The sequence below is a fragment of the Rhinoraja longicauda genome, chromosome 1, assembly GCF_053455715.1.
Source record: "Rhinoraja longicauda isolate Sanriku21f chromosome 1, sRhiLon1.1, whole genome shotgun sequence".
NCBI classification, from domain to species: Eukaryota; Metazoa; Chordata; class Chondrichthyes; order Rajiformes; family Arhynchobatidae; genus Rhinoraja; species Rhinoraja longicauda.
In genome coordinates this window covers 21,422,411-21,450,073 of record NC_135953.1, presented here as the reverse complement: position 1 = coordinate 21,450,073, position 27,663 = coordinate 21,422,411, and the positions used below count along the sequence as shown (strand labels likewise).

The 27,663-nt window shown below is 45.8% G+C and overlaps 1 protein-coding gene across 1 annotated transcript in view; it reads left to right on the top strand.

The window, feature by feature from the left end:
- The window catches only part of pstpip2 (proline-serine-threonine phosphatase interacting protein 2), a 93,136-nt gene that overhangs the window by 31,728 nt on the left and 33,745 nt on the right, over nt 1-27,663 (top strand). Inside the window, exons 2-8 of the mRNA XM_078416441.1 lie at nt 959-1,059; nt 8,606-8,680; nt 11,074-11,108; nt 16,986-17,092; nt 22,190-22,252; nt 24,153-24,251; nt 26,524-26,569. Coding sequence (XP_078272567.1) covers nt 959-1,059; nt 8,606-8,680; nt 11,074-11,108; nt 16,986-17,092; nt 22,190-22,252; nt 24,153-24,251; nt 26,524-26,569 — 526 coding nt within the window. The remainder of the gene's footprint in view (nt 1-958; nt 1,060-8,605; nt 8,681-11,073; nt 11,109-16,985; nt 17,093-22,189; nt 22,253-24,152; nt 24,252-26,523; nt 26,570-27,663) is intronic.

Here is a 27,663-nt window from a genome sequence, read left to right as displayed (position 1 = left end):
TCTCCCCCTACCTCCCTCATGGTGGTCCCCCCCATGCCGGGTCCTCCGTTGTTCTTCTCCCCCCCCTCCCCCCCACCCCTGCTCACTTGTGTGATGGCCACATACCTGTAACACAGTGAAAGGTGTTTGGAGGAAGGATTATAATTCAACAGTCTTAATAGCTTTAAAAGCTTAAATGGTTTTAGGGCACCACAATGGTGCAGCGGTAGAGTTGCCGCCTTACAGCGCCAGAGACACGGGTACGATCCCGACTATGGGTGCTGTCTGTACGGAGTTTGTATGTTCTTCCTGTGGGTGCTCTGGTTTCCACCCACACACCATAGCAGTGCAGGTTTGTACATTAATTAACATCTATAAATTGGCCCCAGTGTGTAGGATGCTAAAACTGAGAGTACATCATACTAGTGTACGAGGATCATTGGTCGGCGTGAACTCAGTGGACTGAAGAATATGTTACCACGCTGTTTCTCTAAACTAAACTAAGCTATGCTATTAAGATTATTAAGGGGTTGGACACGTTAGAGGCAGGAAACATGTTCCCAATGTTGGGGGAGTCCAGAACAAGGGGCCACAGTTTAAGAATAAGGGGTAGGCCATTTAGAACTGAGATGAGGAAAAAGTTTTTCAGTCAGAGAGTTGTGAATCTGTGGAATTCTCTGCCTCAGAAGGCAGTGGAGGCCAATTCTCTGAATGCATTCAAGAGAGAGCTGGATAGAGCTCGTAAGGATAGTGGAGTCAGGGGGTATGGGGAGAAGGCAGGAACGGGGTACTGATTGAGAATGATCAGCCATGATCACATTGAATGGCGGTGCTGGCTCAAAGGGCGGAATGGCCTCCTCCTGCACCTATTGTCTATTGTCTAAAATTATCTTTATTTTTAAAGTGCTGTTCCTGTGTAAAGAGTTTGTTTGTGTGCTATTTTTCTTGATTCTAATTATTTTGCGTTTCCTGGTTCCAGAGCACAGACATAACCAGCACTGTTGGCTATGACAATCTGATTCAACACATGATTGATGGGCGGAAAACCTGCAAAGAGTTGGAGGATTTTATCAAACAGAGGTAGGACTTCATTAAGATTTGCAAGTTTAGGTTGCGGGCTCAAAGTTACAATGAACAATGGAGCAGGGAGTAGAGTAGAGTGGAGAGTGTGTCGGATGGAACAGCAGATGCTGGTTTAAACTGAAGATAGCCACAAAAAGCTGGAGTAACTCAGCGGGACAGGCAGCATCTCTGGAGAGATTTCTCTGGAGAGGTTTCGGGTCGAGATCCTTCAGAGTGGAGAGCCTCTGACTGGTGGGAAGAAAGAAGAGTATAAAGGTGCAAAGAGCCATCAGCTTGCTTGTTTGTTTTTCACCAGCTTTTGCCTCAACAGGCACCTTTCTTTATGGGTCCTGACTTGGGTGAGGTCCTTGTTAAACTGGGACGCACCACATTCACAAGCTGCTCATAGCATTTCACCGGCCTACTTAGTAAAACCTGTCAGGAAAAAAATGTAACAGCAAGGAACTACAGATGCTGGTTTACATAAAAGGACACAAAGTGTTGGAGTAACTCGGCAGGTTAGACAGACAGCATCTCTGGAGAATATCAACAGGTGGCAAAGATAGACACAAAATGCTGGAGTAACCCAGTAGGTCATGCAGCACCTCTGGAGAAAAGGAATGGGTGACGTTTCAGGTCGGATCCCTCCTTCACATCTGAACCCGAAAGATCACCTGATGTTTCCACTAGTGGGAGAGTCTAAGACTAGAGGTCATAGCCTCAGAATTAAAGGATGTTCTTTTTAGGAAGGAGATGAGGAGGAATTTATTTAGTCGGAGGATGGTGAATCTGTGGAATTCTTTGCCACAGAAGGCTGTGGAGGCCTTCAGTGGATATATTTAAGGCAGAGATAGGTAGATTCTTGATTAGTACGGGTGTCAGAGGTTATGGGGAGAAGGCAGGGGAATGGAGTTAGGAGGGAGATATAGATCAGCCACGATTGAATGGCAGAGTAGGGTTGATGGGCCGAATGGTCTAATTTTACTCCGATCACTTATGATCTTATGATTTCTCCAGAGATGCTGACTGACCTAAGTTACTCAAGCATTTTGTATCTATCTATATCGCTAAAGTAAACTTCCTGTTTTGTCCAGTGTCTACATCGTATACATGAGACCTGCAGCTTATTGCCAGCTTGCTGCTGAATCAGCTTTTTATTTGCTGCTTCCTATTTTTACTTCACTTTTCCAGCACCACTGACAGGACCAGCAATTGTTGCCTGCCAATCATTGCCCTTGATCTATGTGGATGGATGGGTAGGTAGGTTTGGAGTCCCTTGTAGGCTTGACTAGATAAGAATGGAAACATTTCTTCCGTCAAGAACAATCTTGAATCAGTTGAGTTTTTACGACAATTTGGTCATTATTATTGAGACCCCGGATTATAAATTGAATTTAAATTCCATTGGTGCACCTTGGTCAGCATTGGGCAAGTTGGGCCGAAGGGCCTGTTCTACACTGAATGACTCTACTGCGACTCTGTTGGGAGTCGAGCTCGATTAGGGTCTGGTAATGTGACTCTGCTCTCTGGTCAGCAGTGGTGGCATCATGTTTCACCTCACTACCCTCTGCTGGAAGACAGCGCACAGAAAGAATGCGGGTCCCGCTTGGCCTTGATTCCAGTGGTGGTGCAGCGGTAGAGTTGCTGCCTTACAGCGCCAGAGACCTGGGTTCGATCCTAACTCTGGGCGCTTGTCTGTACGGAGTTTGTGCGTTCTCCCTGTGACCCCATGGGTTTTCTCCAGGTGCTCCGGTTTCCTCCCACATTCCAAAGACGTGCAGGTTTGTAGATTAATTGGCTTCTGTAAATTGTCCCTCGAGTGCATAATAGAACTAGTGTATGAATGATCGCTGGTTTGCATGGACTCGGTGGGTCAAAGGTCCTGTTTACTCGCTGTATCTCTTTAAAATAAATCTATTTGGTAGTTGCCAGCAGCCTCCACGTTTGCCTATCAAAGGCTCCCAGAACCTTCAAATACGATCCACTCTCACTTTTCTAAGCTTCAATGAGTATTAGCCCAATCTAAACTCCATTAACCTTTCTCAGCAATTAACCTCGTGAGCCTTCTCTGCACGGCCTCCAATGTAAGCACATCGCTAACTGTCGGAGACCAAAACCGCATGCAGTATTGCAGACACAGTCTCGCCAGTGTTCCGCAAAGTTGCATCAGAATGTCTCTATCTTTATACTCCGTACCGATTCCAATGAAGGCCAAAGTGTATCTTTGCCTTTTAATTATTTCTTGCACCTTCTCCTAACTTTCTGCTTCGGACTCTGGATTCCTTTGCACTGCAATATTTTATACCCTCGTTTCACTTAAATAATAATTTACTTTCTTTCAGCACAATGGCACAGCAGTAGAGCTGCTGTCAAACGCCAGAGACCTGTGTCCATTCCTGACCTCGGGTGCTGTCTGTGTGGAGTTTGCAACACATTTCCTCTGTGCTCTGGTTTCATAGAAACATAGAAAATAGGTGCAGGAGTAGGCCATTCAGCCCTTCGAGCCAGCACCGCTATTAGAAACATAGAAACATAGAAAATAGGTGCAGGAGTAGGCCATTCGGCCCTTCGAGCCTGCACTGCCATGCAATATGATCATGGCTGATCATCCAGCTCAGTAACCTGTACCTGCCTTCTCTCCATACCCTCTGATCCCTTTAGCCACAAGGGCCACATCTAACTCCCTCTTAAATATAGCCAATGAACTGGCCTCAACTACCTTCTGTGGCAGAGAATTCCAGACTCACCACTCTCTGTGTGAAGAAATGTTTTCTCAGAACCCCTGGTTCTGGACTTCCTCAACATCGGGAACAATCATAGCTGATTATCCAAAATCTGTACCCCGTTCCTGCTTTTTTCCCCCATATCCCCTGATTCTCTTAGCCCTAAGAGCTAAATCAAACTCTCGCTTGAAAACATCCAGTGAATTGGTCTCCACTGCCTTCTGTGGCAGAGAATTTCACAGATTCACAACTCTCTGAGTGAAAAAGCTTTTCCCTATCTCAGTCCTAAATGGCCTACCCCTTATTCTTAAATTGTGGCTCCTGGTTCTAGACTCCCCCAACATCGGGAAATTTTTTCCTGCATCTACCCTGTCCAATCCTCTAAGAATCTTGTGTTTTTTGACAAATTAATTTCCCTCCCGGGATAAATAATGTTCTGTCGCATCGTATCGCATGGGACAATCGCATTGAAACCAGCCGCCCCAGCAGTCTTCTTGGTAGAAGGGAGTGTGCAGTTGTCAGATGAATACAATTCCTCTTTCCATCTACTTGGTGTTTCGAGGGAGGATAGGAAATTGACAAAGAACATGTCAAAATAAAGTGATGCTAAATTCCCAAGAAACACAGAAGAGGAACTTGGCTGGGTTTTTGTGCAGAACTGTGATAATCCTTCTATCACTGGGCTAACTGCTATGGTTAAACATTTTGAGGAGTCATGAAGTTGCTTTTTGACTTCTAAGGGGAAATCTACCTGCTGACTGAAATGAAAACCCTTTGGTGCAAATGAAAGACTGTCAAAGCTGCAACTGAAAGTCACACTGACCTTGAGGCGAGATAGCAGGCCTGATAGAAAGATGCATACACTTCGTTAGCAAATTAATTAGTCATAGAGTCATACAGCGTGGAAACAGGCTCTTCGGCCCAACTTGCCCACACCGACCACCATGTCCCATCTCCACTATTCCCACCTGCCTGCGTTTGGCCTATATCTCTCCAAACCAGTCCTATCAATTCTAACTGTTTCTTAAACGTTGCGATAGTACCTGCCTCAACTACCTCCTCTGGCAGCTCGTTCCATACACCCACTGTGTGGAAAAAGTTACCACTCACATTCCTGTTAAATCTTTCCCCCCCCCCTACTCTGGGCAAGAGACTCTGTGCATTTACCCGATCCATTAATCTCATGATTTTATAAACAATTTATAATTATTTTTTCGATGTTATAATTATTAAAACATTGCATAGTTACAAGCAGAGAGTTCCTCGGACATAATGTGACATAGTTGACTGCTTTTGAGAGTCTCTTTATTAACTGTCAAGCATACTTTTTGATATTACCAAATACATTGCACCATCAAAATCATTATCCATGATCTGACCGCACTGTTAATTTATTCAGATTCAGCAAAGTTATGTTCATGAACAATCAAAGCCAGGAACATTCATCATGCCGATCAGCATCTGAGAAGAGAGAAACGGGGTCATCGCTTCAGATCATTTGTTGATCCTTCTTAGGATTGCTTCAGATCTTTACATCATAGAACTAGAGCACAAGAACAGGCCCCTCAGCCCACAAATTCTGTCATAGAGTCACACAGCATGGAAACTGACCTTTTGCCCAACTTGTTGGGCGGCTAGGGGGGGCAGCGGTAGAGTTGCTGCCTTACAGCGCCAGAGACCCGGGTTTGATCCTGACCACGGGTGCTGTCGGTACGGAGTTTGTACGTTCTCCCCTTGACAGTGGGTTTTCACTGGGATCTCCGATTTTCTCCCACATTCCAAAGACGTACAGGTTTGTAGATTAATTGGCTAGATATAATTGCAAATTGTCTCTAGTGTATAGGATAGTGTCAGTGGGCCGAAGGGCCTATTTCCGCGCTGTATCTCGAAATTAAACTAAACTTGTCCAAGATGCCCCATCTGCACTAGTCAATAGACAATAGGTGCAGGAGTAGGCCATTCGGCCCTTCGAGCCAGCACCGCCATTCAATGTGATCATGGCTGATCATTCTCAATCAGTACCCCGTTCCTGCCTTCTCCCCATACCCCCTGACTCCGCTATACTTAAGAGCTCTATCTAGCTCTCTCTTGAAGGCATTCAGAGAATTGGCCTCCACTGCCTTCTGAGGCAGAGAATTCCACAGATTCACCACTCTCTGACTGAAAAAGTTTTTCCTCATCTCTGTTCTAAATGGCCTACCCCTTATTCTTAAACTGTGGCCCCTTGTTCTGGACTCCCCCAACATCGGGAACATGTTTCCTGCCTCTAACGTGTCCAACCCCTTAATAATCTTATACGTTTCTTATAGTCCTAATGGCAGAGCCTAAAACAGCAGCGGGACTTGGGCTAATTAGAAAGCTTTCAGTTTAGTTCAGTGCAGCAGCATGGAGATGGGCCTTTTGGCCCACTGAGTCCATGCTAGTTCCATGTTATCCCATTTCCTCATCAACTCTCTGCACACTAGGGGCGATTTACGAACACTCGTGTCTTTGGGATGTGGGAGCATCCGGAGCAAACCTATGCGGTCACAGGGAGAACATGCAACCTCCACACAGATGGCACCCGAGGTCAGGATCGAACCCGGGTCTCTGGTGCTGTGAGGCAGCCGCTGTGCCGCTGCGCAGCCCTTCAAGAATGGCCTCTTTGAAAATGCTATCGAAAGACTGGCTTAATGGCCGACACGTTCAGAGGAGGTTTCTTCTGTGCACTCACTGCACGTCTTTTCCTGGTTGCACTGTGAAACTGGCCCGCCCATTCACATCGTGCAAGGTTGGGATTGCTAATCCCATTTATAACCCATTTATAAGAAGTTAAACAGACCTTAACCCTGCCTGGTTCAGCCTGGGAAATAGTCAAATTATGCCAGTGACACTGAGGTGCATGCAACAAAACGCAATTGCAGCCAATTTCACCTACATGTCAATAGACAATAGACAATAGACAATAGGTGCAGGAGTAGGCCATTCAGCCCTTCGAGCCAGCACCGCCATTCAATGCGATCATGGCTGATCACTCTCAATCAGTACCCCGTTCCTGCCTTCTCCCCATACCCCCTCACTCCGCTATCCTTAAGAGCTCTATCCAGCTCTCTCTTGAAAGCATCCAACGAACTGGCCTCCACTGCCTTCTGAGGCAGAGAATTCCACACCTTCACCACCCTCTGACTGAAAAAGTTCTTCCTCATCTCGGTTCTAAATGGCCTACCCCTTATTCTTAAACTGTGGCCCCTTGTTCTGGACTCCCCCAACATTGGGAACATGTTATCTGCCTCTAATGTGTCCAATCCCCTAATTATCTTATATGTTTCAATAAGATCCCCCCTCATCCTTCTAAATTCCAGTGTATACAAGCCCAATCGCTCCAGCCTTTCAACATACGACAGTCCCGCCATTCCGGGAATTAACCTAGTGAACCTACGCTGCACGCCCTCCATAGCAAGAATATCCTTCCTCAAATTTGGAGACCAAAACTGCACACAGTACTCCAGGTGCGGTCTCACCAGGGCCCGGTACAACTGTAGAAGGACCTCTTTACTCCTATACTCAACTCCTCTTGTTACGAAGGCCAACATTCCATTGGCTTTCTTCACTGCCTGCTGTACCTGCATGCTTCCTTTCATTGACTGATGCACTAGGACACCCAGATCTCGTTGAACTCCCCCTCCTCCTAACTTGACACCATTCAGATAATAATCTGCCTTTCTATTCTTACTTCCAAAGTGAATAACCTCACACTTATCTACATTAAACTGCATCTGCCATGTATCCGCCCACTCACACAACCTGTCCAAGTCACCCTGCAGCCTTATTGCATCTTCCTCACAATTCACACTACCCCCCAACTTAGTATCATCTGCAAATTTGCTAATGGTACTTTTAATCCCTTCGTCTAAGTCATTAATGTATATCGTAAATAGCTGGGGTCCCAGCACTGAACCTTGCGGTACCCCACTGGTCACTGCCTGCCATTCCGAAAGGGACCCATTTATCCCCACTCTTTGCTTTCTGTCTGTCAACCAATTTTCTATCCATGTCAGTATCCATGTCAAAATTATGTCTAATTCTTTTGAAGTAAATATGCAAAACCGCTGCACCTTTTGTTTACAATATTTGCGCATAAATCTTTGGCATTGACCTCTCATTGCTTTGCAAAGACAAGAGTGCAGTTGGCTGTTTGATGGTTTTCCACTGGCTTTTTTAGACCCTTCGGTCGTCATTAGGAATGCCTTAACCATGTGCATTGGGATTCTGTCCGCCTTATTGGGCGCTAATGCCAAATTTCCTTTTATCTCTGTGCTTCGTTGTCTGTGCTTCTCTTGGCTAATAATGATCTATCCTACATTTTCTTTGGTCTCATCCCCTTTGATGTCCCGTTTTTACATCTTACACTTATCTCTGTGTCTCCCTCTCCCCGGACTCTCGGTCTGAAGAAGGATCTCAACCCAAAACATCACCCATTCCTTCTATCCAGAGATGCTGCCTGTCCCACTGAGTTACTCCAGCATTTTGTGTCTATCTTCGGCACAATAACAGCCTTTGGTGTAATTCTTCCTCCCCTGCCTCCTCGGGAATTCTGGGTGTTGTAGTTTGATATATGACCCTGGAGTACTCGCTTAGAGATTGTGAATATCACTTATTCACCGAGACATGGGCATCAATTGCATGTGGCTTTTGAGAAGTTCCACAGGCCCATGTCTGCTGGGATCCAATGCTGTGGTTAGTTTTTAGGTATTTGTGTGTTTGCTTGTTCAGTATAATCCTCAAAAGGTAACTAGTTTCATGTAACTAATGACTCATTATTACCACTGTCCATTATGTAATGTTGCATTTCTGTGAACCAGGGTATCCATCGAGGAGAAGTATGGGAAGGATTTGGTTTCGTTGTCGAAGAAAGTGTGTGGCCAGAATGAACTGAAGTAAGTTTTGTGAGCATTTTCTGAGGTGAATATTTCTCTCTGAATTTTACAATATTTAGCCATGAGATTAAAATCAGAGCTGAGCACAGAGTCAACATTGAGCACCCCTGGCTGGAAGCTGCAGTTTACTCTTTGTTCCATGTTTCTGAGAAACATTTGGTCATGAAAGAAAAAAACTCTCCAGCAGCAGATATAGTACGGCGCCTTTTGTTTAATCTCCAGCTTCCAGAATTTATTAAATGTTTACAGAACTTGATAACTCTCTTGATCTCGGATGTGAACAATACCAGCACTTTACTCTTTGGTTTGACCTTGACTTGCTTTGAAAAGCCAAGAGTTCAGTCGTTTTTTAGAATGTTTTTCCACTGGCGTTTTAGACCCTTCAGTTGGCATTGGGATTGCCGTAACCATGTGTGTTGGGATTCGTTGGTCAGCTTGTCCCTTCCCACCCAAAACACCCCCTCCCCAGGTACTTTCCCCTGCAACTGCAGGAGATGCAACACCTGTCCCTTTACCTCCCCCCTCGACTCCATCCAAGGATCCAAACAGTCTTTCCAGGTGAGGCAGAGGTTCACTTGCACCTCCTCCAACCTCATCTACTGTATCCTCTGTTTCAGGTGTCAACTTCTTTACATCGCCGAGACCAAGCGCGGGCTTGGATATCATTTCGCTGAACACCTCCGCTCAGTCCATCTTAACCTACCTGATCTCCCGGTGGCTCAGCACTTCAACTCACCCTCCCGTTCCCAATCTGACCTTTCTGGCCTGAGCCTCCTCCATTGTCAGAGTGAGGCCCAGCGCAAATTGGAGGAAAAGCACCTCATATTTTGCTTGAGTAGCTTACACCCCAGCGGTATGAACATTGACTTCTCTAACTTCAAATAGCCCTTGCTTTTCCTCTCTCTCCCCCCTCCCCCTTCCCAGTTCTCCCACCAGTCTTACCTTCTCCGACGACATTCTATCTCTGTCCCGCCCACTCCCCTGACATCAGTCTGAAGAAGGGTCTCAACCCGAAAAGTCACCCATTCCTTCTCTCCTGAGATGCTGCCTGTCCCACTGAGTTACTCCAGCATTTTGTGCCTACCTTCGATTTAAACCAGCATATGGAGTTTTTTTCTACACTTTGGCCTTGTTGGGTACTGATGCCAAATTTCCTTTATCAAAGGGCACAATAATATTGTATTGTAATTCTTCCTCCTCAGCCTCTCGGGAATTGTGGGTGTTGTAGTTTCATATATGCCACTGGAGTAGTGTCTTAGAGATTGTGAATATTATTATTGCTGGTCACAAAACCAGCCGGGCAGCACCATGGTGCAGCGGTAAAGACTCTGGCCTTACAGCGCCAGAGTCCCGGGTTCGATACTGACTACGGGTGCTGTCTGTATGGAGTTTATAACGCTCTACCTGTAACCGCGTGGGTTTTATCCGGGTGCTCCGGATTCCTCCCGCACTCCAAGGACATACAGGTTTGTAGGTTGATTGGCTTTGGTAATATTGTAAATTGTCTCCAGTGAGTAGGATAGTGCTAGTTTACCCAGGGCCGTTTTTACAGCATTATGGGCCCCCGGGCAAAGCAGTGTACTGGGGCCCCTACCGTTACTCTCCCCCACCCCCCTTTCCCTACCAGCCCCCCCCCCCTGTCGTGCCGGCGAAAAGCACTTACCGACAAGCACTTAGCGATGGACTTAGGGTGCTACATTGTTGCGAAAAGCACTTACAGATCGATGTGAGAAGCACTTAGTGACCGAAAATGTTGCGAAAAAAGCACTTACTGAACCTACATTTTTAAAGTAGTATTTATTTATTGCAAGTCACTCAACATACACAGATCAGCATGGGGCCCTTATGCTCGTGGGCCCCCGGGCAAGTGCCCATCAGGCCCATGCGTTAAGACGGCCCTGAGTTTACGGGGGTTGCTGGTTGGTACAAACTCGGTGGGTCAAAGGGCCTGATTCTATGCTGTAACTCAAGTCCAAAGTAAAGTCTAAAACTACACAAGAAATCTAATACTTTGTGAATTAAGGTTAAGAATGATTGTGATTTAAATGTAACTTTTTTTGTTTTCCTTTCTCCCCCCCCCACCCCCTTCCTTGTCTGGCCTATACACAACCCAGATAATAATAAACTATAGTTAACTTAACTTTCCCTGGAACAGTCAATGAACAGACAGTAAATTCCTAAAATAAAGTCTCAACTAGAGTGTACATTCTGTACATATTTGAAACACTTCCAGGTCACTCCATTGTTTAGCTGTGGTTGGGGAGAAGGGCAGTGGAAACAAACTCTTACGTACGAGACCTGTGCACATGAAGTGACTCTGAATGACTATAACTCTGTCCACCATGTCGTGCACTCCAAGCTATTCACCTGCTTTTTTTCCTCCCCAACTCTAGCACGATGAAGAGGGCATTCGACGTCTTTAAACAACGTAAGTGTTTGTCTTCTCTAAGCTGTGATTCAATATCTGGTCAGCACACACTAGTCTTTTGGCTTATTATTATTTGAAACTCCATAGAAGAGTTATACAAAAGTCACTTCTGCTATTTGGACCAAAGTAGAATTGATGGTGCTCGAGTCTGTTACTTGAATAAGGAGGCTGCTAATCTTCCCCAAAGCCTGATCTTAGACTGTCAGCAACTGTGAGGTGATGTGTTTTGGAGAAGGAGACAAAATTAACAAACTTTGGATGGGGCAGGCTGGCTTTAGGATTCTGTGTACTTTTGAAATACCTACAAATCACTCCTATCATACAGTTGCAACCCTCATTTCTACAGGGGGAATTAACTAATTTATATATAATATTTACCATGTCAGGCAGCATCTGCGCTCAGTCTGCAATGGTTAACGTGAGTTCCTGAGTGTTACCTATTTGAACTCCCCTTCCCACACTGACCTGTCTGTTCTCTGCTGCCATGGTGCAACCAAACACTATCTAGAAAAATTGTAGACACAATTTGTGTTGGTCCTCATTCTGACTAGCTCAAATTGGAGGAACAACGCCTCATATTTCACTTGGGCAGCTTACAACCCAGTGGTATGAATATAGATTTCTCTACCCTCTCTCTCCATTTCCTTCCCCATGCTAGTTTTCCAACTAGTTTCATTGTCCTCCTGATTAAATATTACTGATTGAATGCCTCTTTGTCTCTTTCCCCTCAGCTAAGAATGTACCATTCTTCATTTCCTTGATCATAGCCCTTTTGATCTGTGTTTTCACACCTTACCCTTCCATATCCCCATGTCTCCCTCTCCCCTGATTCTCAGCCTGAAGAAGGGGCTCGACCCGAAACGTCAGCCATTCCTTATCTCCAGAGATGCTGCCTGGGCCTGCTGAGTTACTCCAGCATTTTGTCTATCTTTGGTGTAAACTAACATCTGCAGTTTCTTCCTATTAGAAAAACAATAACTCATCAGGTAGTCTAAACAATTGGTGGGAACACAGTTTTCCCATTTCAGATAACTCTCATATAATTTCAGAGATGTTTCTTTCTCTCTCAAAATGATCCTTCCAGGTTCTCTTGCCCCACTTCTTTACAAAATCTCCTACCCTAGCCCCTGTTATCCAGTTTCTTTCCACTCTCCCACTTTGTTGAAGTGCCATCATCTCACCCTTTGAAGGTCAATTGACTTGCTATTGAGGGCGTGCAGCGTAGGTTTACTAGGTTAATTCCCGGAATGGCGGGACTATCATATGTTGAAAGACTGGAGCGACTAGGCTTGTATACACTGGAATTTAGAAGGATGAGAGGAGATCTTATCGAAACGTATAAGATTATTAAGGGCTTGGACACGTTAGAGGCAGGAAACATGTTCCCAATGTTGGGGGAGTCCAGAACAAGGGGCCACAGTTTAAGAATAAACTGGTAGGCCATTTAGAACGGAGATGAGGAAAAACTTTTCAGTCAGAGAGTTGTGAATCTGTGCAATTCTATGCCTCAGAAGGCAGTGGAGGCCAATTCTCTGAATGTATTCAAGAGAGAGCTGGATCGAGCTCTTAAGGATAGCGGAGTCAGGGGGTCTGGGGAGAAGGCAGGAACGGGGTACTGATTGAGAATGATCAGCCATGATCACATTGAATGGCGGTGCTGGCTCGAAGGCCGAATGGCCTCCTCCTGCACCTATTGTCTATTGTCTGTTGACTTCTACTCATGCTATTGGTAATGGAATGGCCCAGTACGACAGCAACACACAAATGTACTGCTCTGAACAAGTTTAATAATGCTTTCAATAAGGGACACAGCAGTAGAGTGGTGGAGTTACAGCACCAGAGATTCTGGTTTGATCCTGACTTTGGATGCGGTCTGTACGGAGTTTGTACATTCTCCCTGTGGCTGTGTGGGATTCCTCCGGGTGCTCCGGTTTTCCTCCTACATTCCAAAGACGTGCATATTTATGGGTTAATTGGCTTCTATAAATTGTCCCCAGTGTGTCGGATGCAAAAGTGGAATAACATAGAACTATGTATGGGGATCGATGGTCAGCATGGACAGTGGGCTGAAGGCCCAGTTTCCACGCTATATCTCTGAACTAAACATGTAGAATGCTTGAGCAGGGAATGACAAGGGCACCGGTGGCCATGAAATATAATTGTCAGGTAAGATTAAAGTAAATTCCCAAGGGTTTTTTATACATTTAAAAACAAGAGGATAACTGGGGAGAGGGTAGGACCACTCAAGGATACAGGAGGGGATTTGTGCTTGGAGTCAGAGGATGTAGGTGAGAAGCTAAATGAAATGAAGGAGAAGGGCATGGAGGAAGTGGGATCAGTGTGAGGTACACCAATATGCAAGGCCATTTTGAGGTCATAAAGGAGGTGGTGTGGCTCTCTTGAAAAACATAAAGGTGGATAGATCCTCAGGGCCTTACAGGATTAGTCCCAAGTTGTTGGGAAAGGCAAGAGAGGAGATTGCTGAGGCCTTGATGAAGATTTCTGTAGGTGAGCTCCCGGAGAACTGAAGAGTAACTAATGCTGCTTCTTTATTTATTGAATGAAATAGGGATAATCCAGAACATTATAGGCCGGAATGAGCCTCACATCAGTTGTAGGGAAACTAATGGAGAGAATTCTTCGGGATAAGATTTACTCTCATTTGGAAGAGAATGGGTTAATTAGGGACAATCAGCCTAATTATGTTATTGTACCTGACTTGGCTGAGTTTTCTGAGAAGCTGACAAAGGTGATTGATGAAGGTAGGGCAGTAAACGTTGACTAGATGAATTTGGTACGGCATTTGACAAGGGCTTCATGTAGGCTGATCCGGAAGATTCAGCTGCAAAGGATTCATGGTTTGCATTTGGAACTGGCTGAGTGGAGTGGTTAATGGGACTTATTCTGGCTAGAGCTCCATGACCACTGGTGTTCCACAGGGATTAGTGCAGAGACCTCTTGTTTGTGAAATATATAAATGATGAAAATGTGGTTAGATTGGTTCGTAGGTTTGCAGATGATTAAAAATAAATAAAAATAGTGGGGTTGTGGACAGTGAAGAATGCCGTAACAGGATATGGGTCCATTACAGATATGGGCAGAGGAATGGAAGATAGAGTCTAATCCGGGCAAGTGTGAGCTGTTACAATTTGGGAGGTCAAATGTAAGGGAAAAGTATGTAGTTGCAGGCAGGACCCTTAACAGCATTGATGTAGAGACGGATCCTGGGGTCCAAGTACATAGCTCCCGGAAAGTAGCAACACAAGTAGATAGAGTGGTAAAGAAAGTGTAAGCTTATGCTAAGCTTAGATACTTATGTTGGGCACAGACATCCTCAGCCAAAAGGACTGTTTCTGTTTTATGTTCTATTCACCACCTTCCCTCCTTCCTTATCAGGCTCAAGCATTTACAGAGCCCTATGTAGTCGCTGCATTTCACCTACGTGTTATGGTCTATCACCCTGCCCTCTCTCCTCTTTATAATGCTGTTATCCTCTTTACACTCTCAATCCCAGCCTCGTAGGGCCTCGACATGAAACATCAACAGTCCCTGTGAAAAGGCGCTGCCTGACCTGCTGAATTCCTCCTGTCAAGTTTGTTTTTCAGTCCAGGGCAGATTTTCTTTCTGAGGCTTCGTTAGATTTTTACAGGGTGCAGCATCTTTTTAAATGATACGATACGATAGAACCTTATTTATCCCAGGAGGGAAATTGATCAGCCAACAGATCAATTTCATATGGCTTAGTCATATGACTAAGTCAATTTCATATGACTTAGATGAAGGGATTAAAAGTAACATTAGCAAATTTGTGGATGACACAAAGCTGGGTGGCAGTGTGAACTGTGAGGAGGGTGCTATGAGGATGCAGGGTGACTTGGACAGGTTGTGTGAGTGGGCGGATGCATGGCAGATGCAGTTTAATGTGGTTAAATGTGAGGTTATCACACTTTGGAGGCAAGAACAGGAAGGTAGATTATTATCTGAATTATTTGAGGAAGGACATTCTTGCTATTGAGGGAGTGTAGCGTAGGTTCACTAGGTTAATTCCCGGAATGGCAGGACTGTTGTATGTTGAAAGACTGGAGCGACTGGGCTTGTATACACTGGAATTTAGAAGGATGAGAGGGGATCTTATTGAAACATATAAGATTATTAAGGGCTTGGACACGTTAGAGGCAGGAAACACGTTCCCAATGTTGGGGGAGTCCAGAACCAGGGGCTACAGTTTAAGAATAAAGGGTAGGCCATTTAGAACGGAGATGAGGAAAAACCTTTTCAGTTAGAGTTGCAGAACTATAATAATAATAATAATAAGCATTTATTTTATATAGCGCCTTATCGGGTGCTCAAAGCGCTTTACAAAAACAATCAACATAAAAACAGACAAACTATCCTAACGGAAAAGCGGCGAATAAACAACGCCAGCGTCCTCTCACGTCAGGGTCCGGCAGTAGACAACAAAAAGCACAGGACACACAGATACAATTTTTACACAAACAGCCATCACAGCGATTGCTCTAGGCACACCCTCACTGTGATGGAAGGCAAAGTCTTATCTCCTCCTCATTCTTCTCCCGTGGTGCCACGAGGTGATCGAGGCTCCCAACTTTTTGAAGCCCCCACCGGGCCGAGCCTAGCAGGCCGATGAAGGTCCTGAGCCCCCACTGGGCGATGGAAAGTCCCAGGGCCGAGCCGAGCAGGCCGATGAAAGTCCTGAGCCCCCACCGGGCGAAGGAAAGTGCTGCGGCTGAGCCACGCAGGGTGATGAAGGGCCTGCGAGCGGGTCGATCGTACCTCGCGCTTCGGGGCGATCGAAGCTGCTACGGCTGGAGCTCCCAAAAACCGGTCGCCAGCCAGGGACCTGCGAACTCCCGATGTTGCGGTCTGCAGGGCCCACGGCCGAAACCTCCGAGATGGTAAGTCCAGGCCCTGCGACCGGAGTCTTCAAGGTCGATCCCAGCTGGAGGCCGCCGACTCCACGATGTTAGGCCGTAGCGCGAACGGAGATACGACACGGTGGAACTGTGGAATTCTCTGCCTCAGAAGGCAGTGGAGGCCAATTCTCTGGATGCTTTCAAGAGAGAGCTAGATAGAGCTCTTAAAGATAGCGGAGTCAGGGGGTATGGGGAGAAGGCAGGAACGGGGTACTGATTGTGAATGATCACATTGAATGACGGTGCTGGCTCAAAGGGCCGAATGTCCTACTCCTGCACCTATTGTCTATAACAGTCATAAAAACACAAAATACATGAAACATTAAATTAAAGTGACAAGTGAAAAGGGTTGGGGTTGTGCAAAGATTGGGGAAGGGGGGGGTGAATCAGTTCTACCCCATGTCAGAAGGGGGAGAAGTTGTACAGTTTGATAGCCACAGGGAAGAAGGATCTCCTGTGGCGTTCTGTGCTGCATCTTGGTGGAACCAGTCTGTTGCTGAAGGTGCTCCTCAGGTTGACCATGGAGGGGGTGAGCTGCATTGACCAGGATGCTCCGCTGTTTGAGGTGGCATTTTGCACTATCATTTTCAAACATGCCATTCTGCCGTTATCACATTTAGTTGCCTTTGGGATACTGGGCATTGAAACATATTTTAATTTTGAAGTAGTTTTTCGACCCGTAATGTCGTCTGTCCGTTCCCTCCATGGATGCTGCCTGAGTTACACCAACTGAGTTACACCAACAGATAGACACAAAATGCAGGAGTAACTCAGTGGGTCAGACAGCATCTCTAGAGAAAAGGAATAGGTGACGTTTTGGGTTGAGACCCTTCTTCAGACTGTTGCTGCACCAGTTACACTAACACTTTGTTTTTTCACTCCAGATTCCAGCATCTGCTGTCTCTTATGTCACAACAACTATTTGTGTTTAATTTTCTTGCAGAGATTGAGAATGTGGGGCTGTCACACATCCAGCTGGCAAGCAGTTTACGGGAAGAAATCAAAAAGCTGGAGGAATTCCGGGAAAAACAGAAGGATCAAAGGAAAAAGGTGTGTTGGCCATGCTATCCCTTAAAACATTGTGCTGGTTTCTCTGGTGACCATTTATTGTAAGGTCATACGTGATCGGAGCAGAATTAGGTCATTCTGCCCATCAAGTCTACTCCGCCATTCAATCATGGCTGATCTATCTCTCCCTCCTGACCCCATTCTCCTGCCTTCTCCCCATAACCTCTGACACCCGTACAAATCAAGAATCTATCTATCTCTGACTTAAATATATCCACTGACTTTGCCTTCACAGCCTTCTGTGGCAAAGAATTCCACAGATTCACCACCCTCTGACTAAAGAAATTCTTCGTTACCTCCTTCCTAAAAGAGCTTCCTAATTCTGAGGCTCTAACCTCTAGTCCTAGACTCTCCCACTAGTGGAATCATCCTCTCCGCATCCACTCTATCCAAGCCTTTCACTATTTTTACGTTTCAATGAGGTCCCCTCTCAGTCTTCTAAACTCCAGCGAGTGCAGGGCCAGTGTCATCGAATGCTTATTACCATTTACTAGTTTCTTGCCCTCTTTGAGAATGGCTATTCCACTGTTTCTCTGCCCTTTTAATCCAGTTGGTACGACCACATTTGGAGTACTGTGTACACTTCTGGTCGCGCTAGTAGGTTGGTTGGCATCCGTCCATCCTAGGCCTTTCCTTGACAGGGTGGCCGGCCACATTTGGAGACTTGTGGCCACTGTGTACGCTTCAGGTCGCCCTTTTAAGAAGGATGTTGTTAAAGTGGAAAGATTGCTAAAAGGTTTAACGATGATGAGACTGAGACTGGAGGGTTTGCATTTTAAGGAGAGCTGGATAGTATCGGATGTTTTTCCCTGGAGTGTAGGGGGCTGAGGGGTGACCTTGTTGAAGTTATGAGGGGCATTTATGAGGGGCATAAATAAGGCGAGTTGCCACAGTCTTTTCCTCAGGGAGTCTAAAACTAGGGGTAACTTTTTTACACAAAGGGCAGTGGGTGTATGGAATGAGCTGCTGGATGAGGTAGTTGCACCAGGGACTATTGCAACGTTTGAAGAAACATTTAGACAGGTACATGGATTGGACAGATTTAGGGGCCAAACGCAGGCAGGTGGGACTAGTGTAGGCCAAAGGGCCTGTTTCCGAGCTGTATGACTCTGACTCTATAAAGAGGAAAGGGGATACCGAGATACAGTGGGAAACGCTTGTTTGCATGCTAACCGGTTAAATCATACAATCCCATGTAATCAAGACATAAACATGTGCAAAGATAAAAAATACTTGAGTGTAAAATATCATGTTACAGCTGGAGAGAAAGTGCAGATAAAAAATGCAAGGGCTGTCTGCAATTCACTGGGTTTAGCCCAAAGATACTAGAGGAACAAGATAGACCACTCGATCCTAAAAACCGTAGTATGCATGACGCCGTTTTAGTAGGCAGAAACATTTTAAAAGAAAAATAACAATCTGAATTGATAGATGAGATATATTCTGCATTTTAATGGTATCATCACACATACTGTTCCCCAAAACACTGATTACACTGCGAGAGGCATAGCGAACGGCGGGTTTTGCCTACTAAAATGGCTCCTTTGCGTACTACACTTCAGTATAGGAGTGGTCAATGGAGTGGTCCATCTTGTTCCTCTAGTATCTTTGGTTTAGCCTTGCACCCTTAGCTACTGTGGTGTCCATTCAGTAGTCTGATAACAGTGGGGAAGAAGCTGTTCCTAAATCTGGTTGGGTGTGTGCTTTCAAATGTTTGTATCTTCTGCCTGGTGAGCAATGGGAGAAGAGGGAATGATCAGGGTGTGAATGGTCCTTGGTTATGTTGGCTGCTTTCTCGTGGCAGCGCGAGGTGTAGATGGAGTCTATGGGGAAGAGGCTGATTTGTGGTGCTGGACTGGTCTGCATCCAACACTCTCTGTAATTTCTTGCAGTATTGGGCAGGAGCAGTTGCCAAACCAAGCTGCAATACATCCTTTGTACATTGAAATGAAAGCATTGGGGTGCTTTCTTGGCCATAGCTTCAAGGTGGTCGGACCAGGACAAACTGTTGATGATATTTGGAGAGGATTCTTCGGGATAGGGATTACTCCCATTTGGAAAATAATGGGTTAATTTGGTCCAGTCAGCATTGCTTTGTACACGGCAGGTCATGTCTTACTAACTGGAGTTTATTTTAATGACGAAAGTGATCAATGAGGATGTTGTGGACATAGGTTTTGCAGATGAGATTGGTTTATCTTGGCATCATGGTCGGCACAGACATTGTGGGCTGAAGGGCCTGTTCCTGTTCTGTACTTTTCTATGTTCTATTTACGCCTAAGAACATGAAGGTCTTGACCACCACCATTGATGCTGAGGGAGGAGTGTAAACCACCCCATTTACGGAGGTCAATGACCGCGGCGACTCCTTTGTTTTGCTGACATTGATACTGTGTTATTAAGGTCCTTCCTGTACTCCATCTCTGTCTGTGGAATTCTCTGCCTCAGAAGGCAGTGGAGGCCAGTTCTCTGAATGCATTCAAGAGAGAGCTAGATAGAGCTCTTAAGGATAGTGGAGTCAGGGGGTATGGGGAGAAGGCAGGAACGGGGTACTGATTGAGAATGATCAGCCATGATCACATTGAATGGCGGTGCTGGCTCGAAGGGCCGAATGGCCTACTCCTGCACCTATTGTCTATTGTCTATTGTTCGGGATCTGGCCTACTACGGCATCTGCAAACCTGTGAATGCAGTAAGAGCAGAATTTGGCCGTGCTGTTGTGAGTTTAAAAGGAGTGTGTTGCAGGGCTGTGAATGCATCCTTGCAGGACACCAGTGTTGGGGATCATTACCCGAGGGGTTTCGGCCAGAGGAAATGGTAGAGGCGGGGTACTGTCCACAACATTTAAAAGGCAATGCAGATGGGGGCAGGAAAAGCTTGGAGGGATATGGGCCCGGTGCAAGCAAGTGCGAGTAGCTTGATTAACATAGAAACATAGAAAAATAGATGCAGGAGTAGGCCATTCAGCCCTTCGAGCCAGCACCACCATTCAATATGATCGTGGCTGATCATCTAAAATCAGTACCCCGTTCCTGTTTCCCCCCCCCCTCCCATATTCCTTGATTCCTTTAGCCCTAAGAGCTAAATCTAACACTTTCTTGAAATCATCCAGTGAATTGGCCTCCACTGCCTTCTGTGGCAGAGAATTCCACAGATTCACAACTCTCTGGGTGAAAATGTTTTTCCTCATCACAGTCCTAAATGGCCTAGCCCTTATTCTTAAGCAACCTGGACGGCATGGATGAGTTGGGCCGAAGGGCCAGTTTCCATGCTACATAGCTCTATGACTATCACAGCCACTCTGACCTCTGTAGACTTCTTCCCTTAGAGTCTGAAAACGAGTCTTGACCCAAAAATGTCACCTGTTCCTTTCTCCAGAGATGTTGGCTGACCCGCTGAGTTACTCCATCTTTTTATGTCTATCTTCCCTGACTAGTTGAGGTTCGTGGTGGCTTGAGTTTTTGTTCAGTTTCTGATACCTGTGTAAGTTGTTGATGGTATTTGATATTGAATAGAAACCCTCGCCTTAGCTAGGTTTGCTTACCTGTGTCGAGCCAGCAGGAACACAAAGTAAGACCCAGAGTGCTGGAGTAGCTCGGTGGGCCAGGCAGCATCACAGGAGATTGTGGATTGGTGACGTTTTGGGTCGGGGCCCCTCTTCAGTCACCTTATACACTGCGATCTCGTCCCCTCCAAACGCAGAGCCTTCCGCTCACTCTGCATCAATCCCAACCTTCCTTGTTTCTATGAGGAACACAAATGACCGGATTTCCATTGTAAAGAAAGGTGCTTTCATGTAACACTGAAGAACTCTTCTGGAAGGCCCAGACCACTTCATTGTACGTGGAAGTTGTAAACTGAGCAATGTTCTCAGCAATGTTCACTAAATAAACCCGCAAACTAAGGTCATAAGGAATAGGAGTAGAATTGGGCCATTCAGCCCATCAAGTCTAATCCGTCATTCAATCATGGCTGATCTATCTCTTTCTCTCTTTTCCCCCATAACCTCTGACACCGGTACTAATCAAGAATCTATCTATCTATCTCTGCCTTAAAAATATCCACTGATGTGGCCTCCACAGCCTTCTGTGGCAAAGAATTCCACAGATTAACCACCCTCTGACTAAAGACATTTCACCTCATCTCCTTCCTAAAAGAACGTCGTTTAATTCTGAGGCTATGACCTCTAATCCTAGACTTTCCCACTAGTGGAAACATCCTCCCCACAGCCACTCTATCCAAGCACTTCACTATTCTGTATGTTCCAATGAGGTTCCCCCCTCATTCTTCTAAACTCCAGCGAGTACAGGCCCAGTGCTGACAAACGCTCATCTAACCTACTCATTCCTGGGCCATTCCCATTTCCCTCTTCTACGTTCTGGGAGAATATACAGGAGCGTAAAAGCTCCGATGTCCAAACTTTGGGATGGTTTCTTCCCTTTGGCTACCAGATTCCTGAACCAATCTCCTCTTTCACACCCTATTCTTGGAGGTGCTGCCATATACTCTCGCTCGTAACTCTACCTTGATTGGTTGTTGGTGTATTATCAAACTTGAAGCTTTACCTGGCGGTAAAGGAGGACCCAGCCTGGGAGGACCACCGTGAGGGCGGGAGAAGAGCAACGGAGACCCGGCTTGGGGGGACTGCCGTGACGAACAATGGACAATGCGGACCCAGCATGGGGGACCGCCGTGAGGGGGCGGAAAGAACAATAGACAATGGAGGACCCGGCGTAGGGGGACCGCCATAGGGGGGGGGGGGGAGGAGAACAAAGGGGGAATTGGCACAGGAGGGGCGGAGTGATTTGTACCTTGGCAAGGTAGGCAAGCAAAGAATTTCACTGTGACGTCACATGTGATAACGTATTCAATTCATTTCAAAGCTCTCAACCATTTTCACTGTGGCGCTATCGATGCTGATTGGAGCTTATTCCTAAGGCTATAAGTGTGCTGGAAGGCACTAATTGATTAAAAATGTATAATTATGTAATGGCTTGATTTTAAAACTTTTAAGTTTATGATTATGTTTATAATTGTTACCAATTCCTTCCGGTTATGCTGTATCTTTTGTCTTTTCAGATTGAACATTCCATGGAAAATCTGCACAAACAGAAGACGATGTTCTACAAGAAAGCAATGGACGTAAGAACTTCCACTTTGGTTCTTAACTGGCTTTCCTGAAAGAATTTGAGCAAACCCACAGTTTGCTTGTCCCTTATTAAGTCCCTACCCATGACAATTTGTGAATAATATTTGATAAGTTGGGAAATGCTTCAAACACTGAACAGGCCCGTAATCATCCGTAAAGAGGAAAACAAAAATCATGTTTCTGATCAATGACTTTTCATCATAATTTTGACTAGTTGGAGATAAATGAGTTGGAAGATGCAGGGAAAGTGGGGTTGTAAGATGCAGGGAAGGTGGGAGGAAGGGGCAAGGGAACTAAAGGTCTGCATTAGTTTAGTTTAGTTTAATTTAGAGATACAGCGTGGAAACGGGCCCTTTGGTCCACCGAGACCGCACTGACCAGTGAACCCTGTACACAAGCACTAACCCACACGCCAGCGACAATTTACATTTTTTACCGAAGCCAGATTAACCTCCAAAACCTGTACGTCTTTGGCGTGTGGGAGGAAATCGGGATACCCGGAGAAAACCCATGCAGTCACGGGGAGAACGTACGTACTCCGCACAGACAGCACCCGTAGTCAGGATCAAACTTGGGTCTCTAGCGCAGTAAGGCAGCAACTCTACCGTTGTGCCACTGTGCTGCTATAAAAACAAAGTGTTGAAAACGCTCAGCAGCTCAGGCAGCATCTGTGGAAGGAATCACGGAGTCAATGTTTCAGGCCAAAGATCTTTCTGAGATAGATTGGAAGGCGGGAGAATAAGCGATGAAAAAGGTGATATTGCAAGGTAACAAAAAGCCTAAGGGGGGGGGAAATTGCAGATCAGTTACTTGAAATGACCAAAACAATGCAGTAATCTAAAATTAAAAAAATATTTTCAGGTTACGTGGAATTATATTAAATATCTTTTTCGAATGCGGACATGTAATAACAGTGTGCATTTATGTTGCATCTTCAGCAGTATATCCCATGCCATTACAAAGAGCCTCGTAGGTATGCTTTCAAACAAATCTGCAAGTTTAAAAATATCTTGACCCCGCACATCTTCTTTAAACTTTGCCCCTCTCGCCTTAAAGCAATGCCCACTAGTCTTTGACATTTCCACCCTGGGGGGAAAAGGTTCTGGCTGTCTATCTGTGCTTCTTATAATTTTACATACTTCTATCGGGCCTCCCCTCAGCTCTTGATGCTCCAGAGAAAACAATCCAAGTTTGTCCAACCTATTCTGATAGCTAGTATCCTCTAATCCAGGCAGCATTTTGGTAATCCTCTCTGCACTCTCTCCAAAGCTTCCACATCTTTCCTGTAATGGGTTAACGAGAACTGCACACAATACTCTAAGTGCTGCTTAACCAAAGTCCTACCAAGCTGCAACATGACTTCCTGACTCTTGTACGCAGGGCCATCCTATGAAGGCAAGCATACCATGCGCCTTCTTTACCACTATATGTACTTGTCTTGTCACTTTCAGAGAGCCATGCACTTGAGTTGATTTTAGTTTATTGTCATGTGTACCGAGGTACAATGAATAGCTTTTGTTGCGTGCTGAAGGTGGGAAGCCATACATGATTACAATCGAGTCATTTACAGTGCACAGATTAGATACACGATAAAGGGAATAACGTGAATCAAGTAAGAAATGTTGCTGTAGGAGTAGAGATTTAAAAGATGAATTGTAATGCGTGATTGCAGATCTACTTGCACCAGCATGCAAAGAGTGGCCTGGGTTAAGCGCCATCTCAGATTGAGACCCAAGACTTGGACTTGGACCCCAAGATTGCACATTACAATAATGCTTATCATTAATGCTGCACTTTCCCCTTACATTCAACTGCCAAAAGTAAAACACTTCACACTTGCTTGGGCTAAAGTCCATCATTGTTAATTAAGTTTTTCATTTTCATTCACTGCAGACCAAAAAGACCTATGAGCAGAAATGCAAAGAAAAGGATGAGGTTGAACAGATGTTAAATCGAAGCGCTGGCGTCAGTAACTCCAAACAGCAGGAGAAAGTAAGAAAGGTTCTCAATAGCTTCTGAAACATCCTGTTTCACAACTTTTCTGCTGAATGAACGGATGCAATTTGGGTTCAGCTGGCTCTTTTTTTCACCAATTCCTTTACTTGGCTTTCTGTGCATGATGTTCGGTCTATGCATGGCTGGCTTTGTATTTGGTTCATGTGGCGTGACAAAACCAAAGGAAGCGAGGTTCCAGTGGTGAGGAAACAAACCCCAACTGCAATCAACTGTGTGCACTAGAACAAACATTCATAGCAGCCATGCATTCCCATGGACCACGTTTAATGATATGTTGCCAGACAACCCTGACCACACCAGTGCACATGAAGGGGTGTCAGAGGTGTAATGGAGTCTAGAGGCTTGAGTGCCATAGAAAAACATAGAAAATAGGTGCAGGAGGAAACCATTCGGCCCTTCGAGCCAGCACCACCATTCATTGTGATCATGGCTGATCGTGCTGTACAGAGAAAGCGAAGCAGGGTGTCAGTATTATATTAAGGTGTATTTGAGGCGGGTGCTAAGTGTCCCATTGGGGTTGTGCAATGGTGGCAGATACCTTGTTGATGAAGCGCACTGGATGGCGAGGGCATTGAGGGAGCACATGGGGTTGGGGGATCTGTTGAAGGACGCATGGGATTGGGGGCCTTGTTTCGGGGTCACATGGGGTGACGGGGGACATGTTGAGGGAACGCTTGTGATGACAGGGGACATGTTGAGCCAGCGTAGGGTGGAGAGGACTTGTTGATGGACGCGCGAGGTGAAGGGGACGTTGATGGAGCTCATGGGGCGAAGGGGACTTGTTGAGGGACATGGGCTATTGACGGCCTTCTTAAGGGAGTGGGGGTGGAGGGATCCTGTTGAGGGAGTGCACAGGGTGAAGGGGACTTGTTGAGAGAGCGCACTGGGTGAAGGGGACTTGTTGAGGGAGCGCACGGGGTGAAGGGGACTTGTTGAGGGAGAGCACAGGGTGAAGGGGACTTGTTGAGGGAGAGCACAGGTTGAAGGGGACTTGTTGAGAGAGCGCACGGGGTGAAGGGGACTTGTTGAGGGAGAGCACAGGGTGAAGGGGACTTGTTGAGGGAGCGTACAGGGTAAAGGGGAAATTGAGGGATTCATGCAGGGTGAAGGGTGTCCTATTACACTAGGTAACGACTCGAATGAAGGGATTAAAAGTACCATTAGCAAATTTGCAGATGATACAAAGCTGGGTGGTCGTGTGAACTGTGAGGAAGATGCTATGAGGTTGCAGGGTGACTTGGACAGGTTGTGTGAGTGGGCGGATGCATGGCAGATGCAGTTTAATGTGGATAAGTGTGAGGTTATCCACTTTGGTGGTAAGAATAGGGAGGCAGATTATTATCTGAATGGTGTCAAGTTAGGAAAAGGGGATGTACAATGAGATCTGGGTGTCTTAGTGCATCAGTCACTGAAAGGAAGCATGCAGGTACAGCAGGCAGTGAAGAAAGCCAATGGAATGTTGGCCTTCATGACAAGAGGAGTTGAGTATAGGAGCAAAGAGGTCCTTCTGCAGTTGTACAGAGACCGCACCTGGAGTACTGTGTGCAGTTTTGGTCTCCAAATTTGAGGAAGGATATTCTTGCTATTGAGGGCGTGTAGCGTAGGTTTACCAGGTTAATTCCCGGAATGGCGGGACTGTCATATGTTGAAAGACTGGAGCGACTAGGTTTATATACACTGGAATTTAGAAGGATGAGAGAGGATCCTATTGAAACATATAAGATTATTAAGGGGTTGGACACGTTAGAGGCGGGAAACATGTTCCCAATGTTGGGGGAGTACAGAACCAGGGGCCACAGTTTAAGAATAAGGGGTAGGCCATTCATGAGGGACGGTGGGAGAACAAAGGGGGACCCGGTGTGGGGGAGGGAGGGAGGGGCACTCTAGTTTAGAATTCTCTGTCCAGGGGATAAGTCTGTGTTTGTTTGTCTGTTCATTTGTTCCAGTGAAGGTGTTGTGCCCAAGGCAGCTAGACACCAGTCACTTGCCTTTTTCTTTTTGTTTTCACTTTTAATTTCAAGTTTGTGTGTACCTTGTGTGTTGTGACTGTCAGCAGACCAATTTCCCTCCAGGGATGAATAAAGTTTTATCGTATCCTATCGTATCATATAAAAACTCTGCCTTCTGTGGGGAGAGATGTGGAGTTAACATTTTGGATTTTAACCCCTTCAACAATTGTCCTGGAGAAAATTTATCGTGACTGCTCTGCTCTTTTTAACAACTAAATTGGGCATTTGTTTTGTTCCAGTTGCAGGCGAAGGCAAACCAGAGTAAGCAGAGTGCCGAGGATGCTGGTGAGTGTGAACTGACAGTGGGAAGGGGAGAGCGAAGCAAAGCAACATGATGATACTTTATTGTCACACGTGCTTAGGCACAGTGAAAATCTTTGTTTTGCATACATCCAGTAAAATCATACGATAGATAAGCACAGTCGCATAAGTACAAAAGTGCAATGATGGTCATGTAATAGTCGACTTCAACAAGACGGTACACAAAGAGTTGCCATGTTTCTGGCGCCAACAAAGTTTCAAAGTTCTTCGGAGTGCAGTCTTATCATGGCCTTAAAGCCCCATTGTCCTGGCGGCACCGATCGTCTTCCCCCATCCACCGCCAACCTGAAAGACTTCAGCCCTTTGTTGGTTCCGTTCATTTCGGTTTATTGCCACGTGTACCGAGGAACAGTGAAAAGCTTTGCATGCTCACCAGACAGCGGAAAGACATGGCCTGATTAAAATGGAACCACTTGCAGTGTACAGATACATAAGGGAATAACGTTTAGTGCACGTTGAAGCCAGTAAAGTCCGGTCAAAGTTAGTCCGAGGTAGATAACAGTTTAGGACTATTGTCTAGTTGTGATAGGATGATTCAGTTGCCTGATAACGGCTGGGAAGAAGCTGTCCCTGAATCCGGTGATGTGCGCTTTCACACTTCTATACCTTTTGCCCGATGGGAGAGGTGAGAAGAGCGAGTGGCCAAGGTGCGACTCGCAGTCCTCCTCACCAGATCCCTGTCTTCCTGGGTGGTGCAGGAGACGACGAGCCTCAAATGGCTCCAAGTGGGTTCCAGGGTCCGTGTCGTGCTGTCGATGTATGACCACGACTGGCTGGGAGCCTCTCCTACCCCAAGCGGTTCGCCTGGTGTGTTCCGAGTGTGACATTTGTAAGGAACATGCATTTGTGGGATGAGCAGCAGAGCTGAGTATGTGGGTTGCGCCCATGAAAAATCTGCAAATGTGGCACCATTTAAAAGGGAAATAAACAGGCTTTCCAACGGTATAAGATTTATTGCCAAGAAGCATTGTTACAACAAAGAAATAATCTACCAAACACAAATTTCCTTACTTTTTGTGCTATGTTTAGTTCCCTTAAGACAGTACTGCCCTAGGATA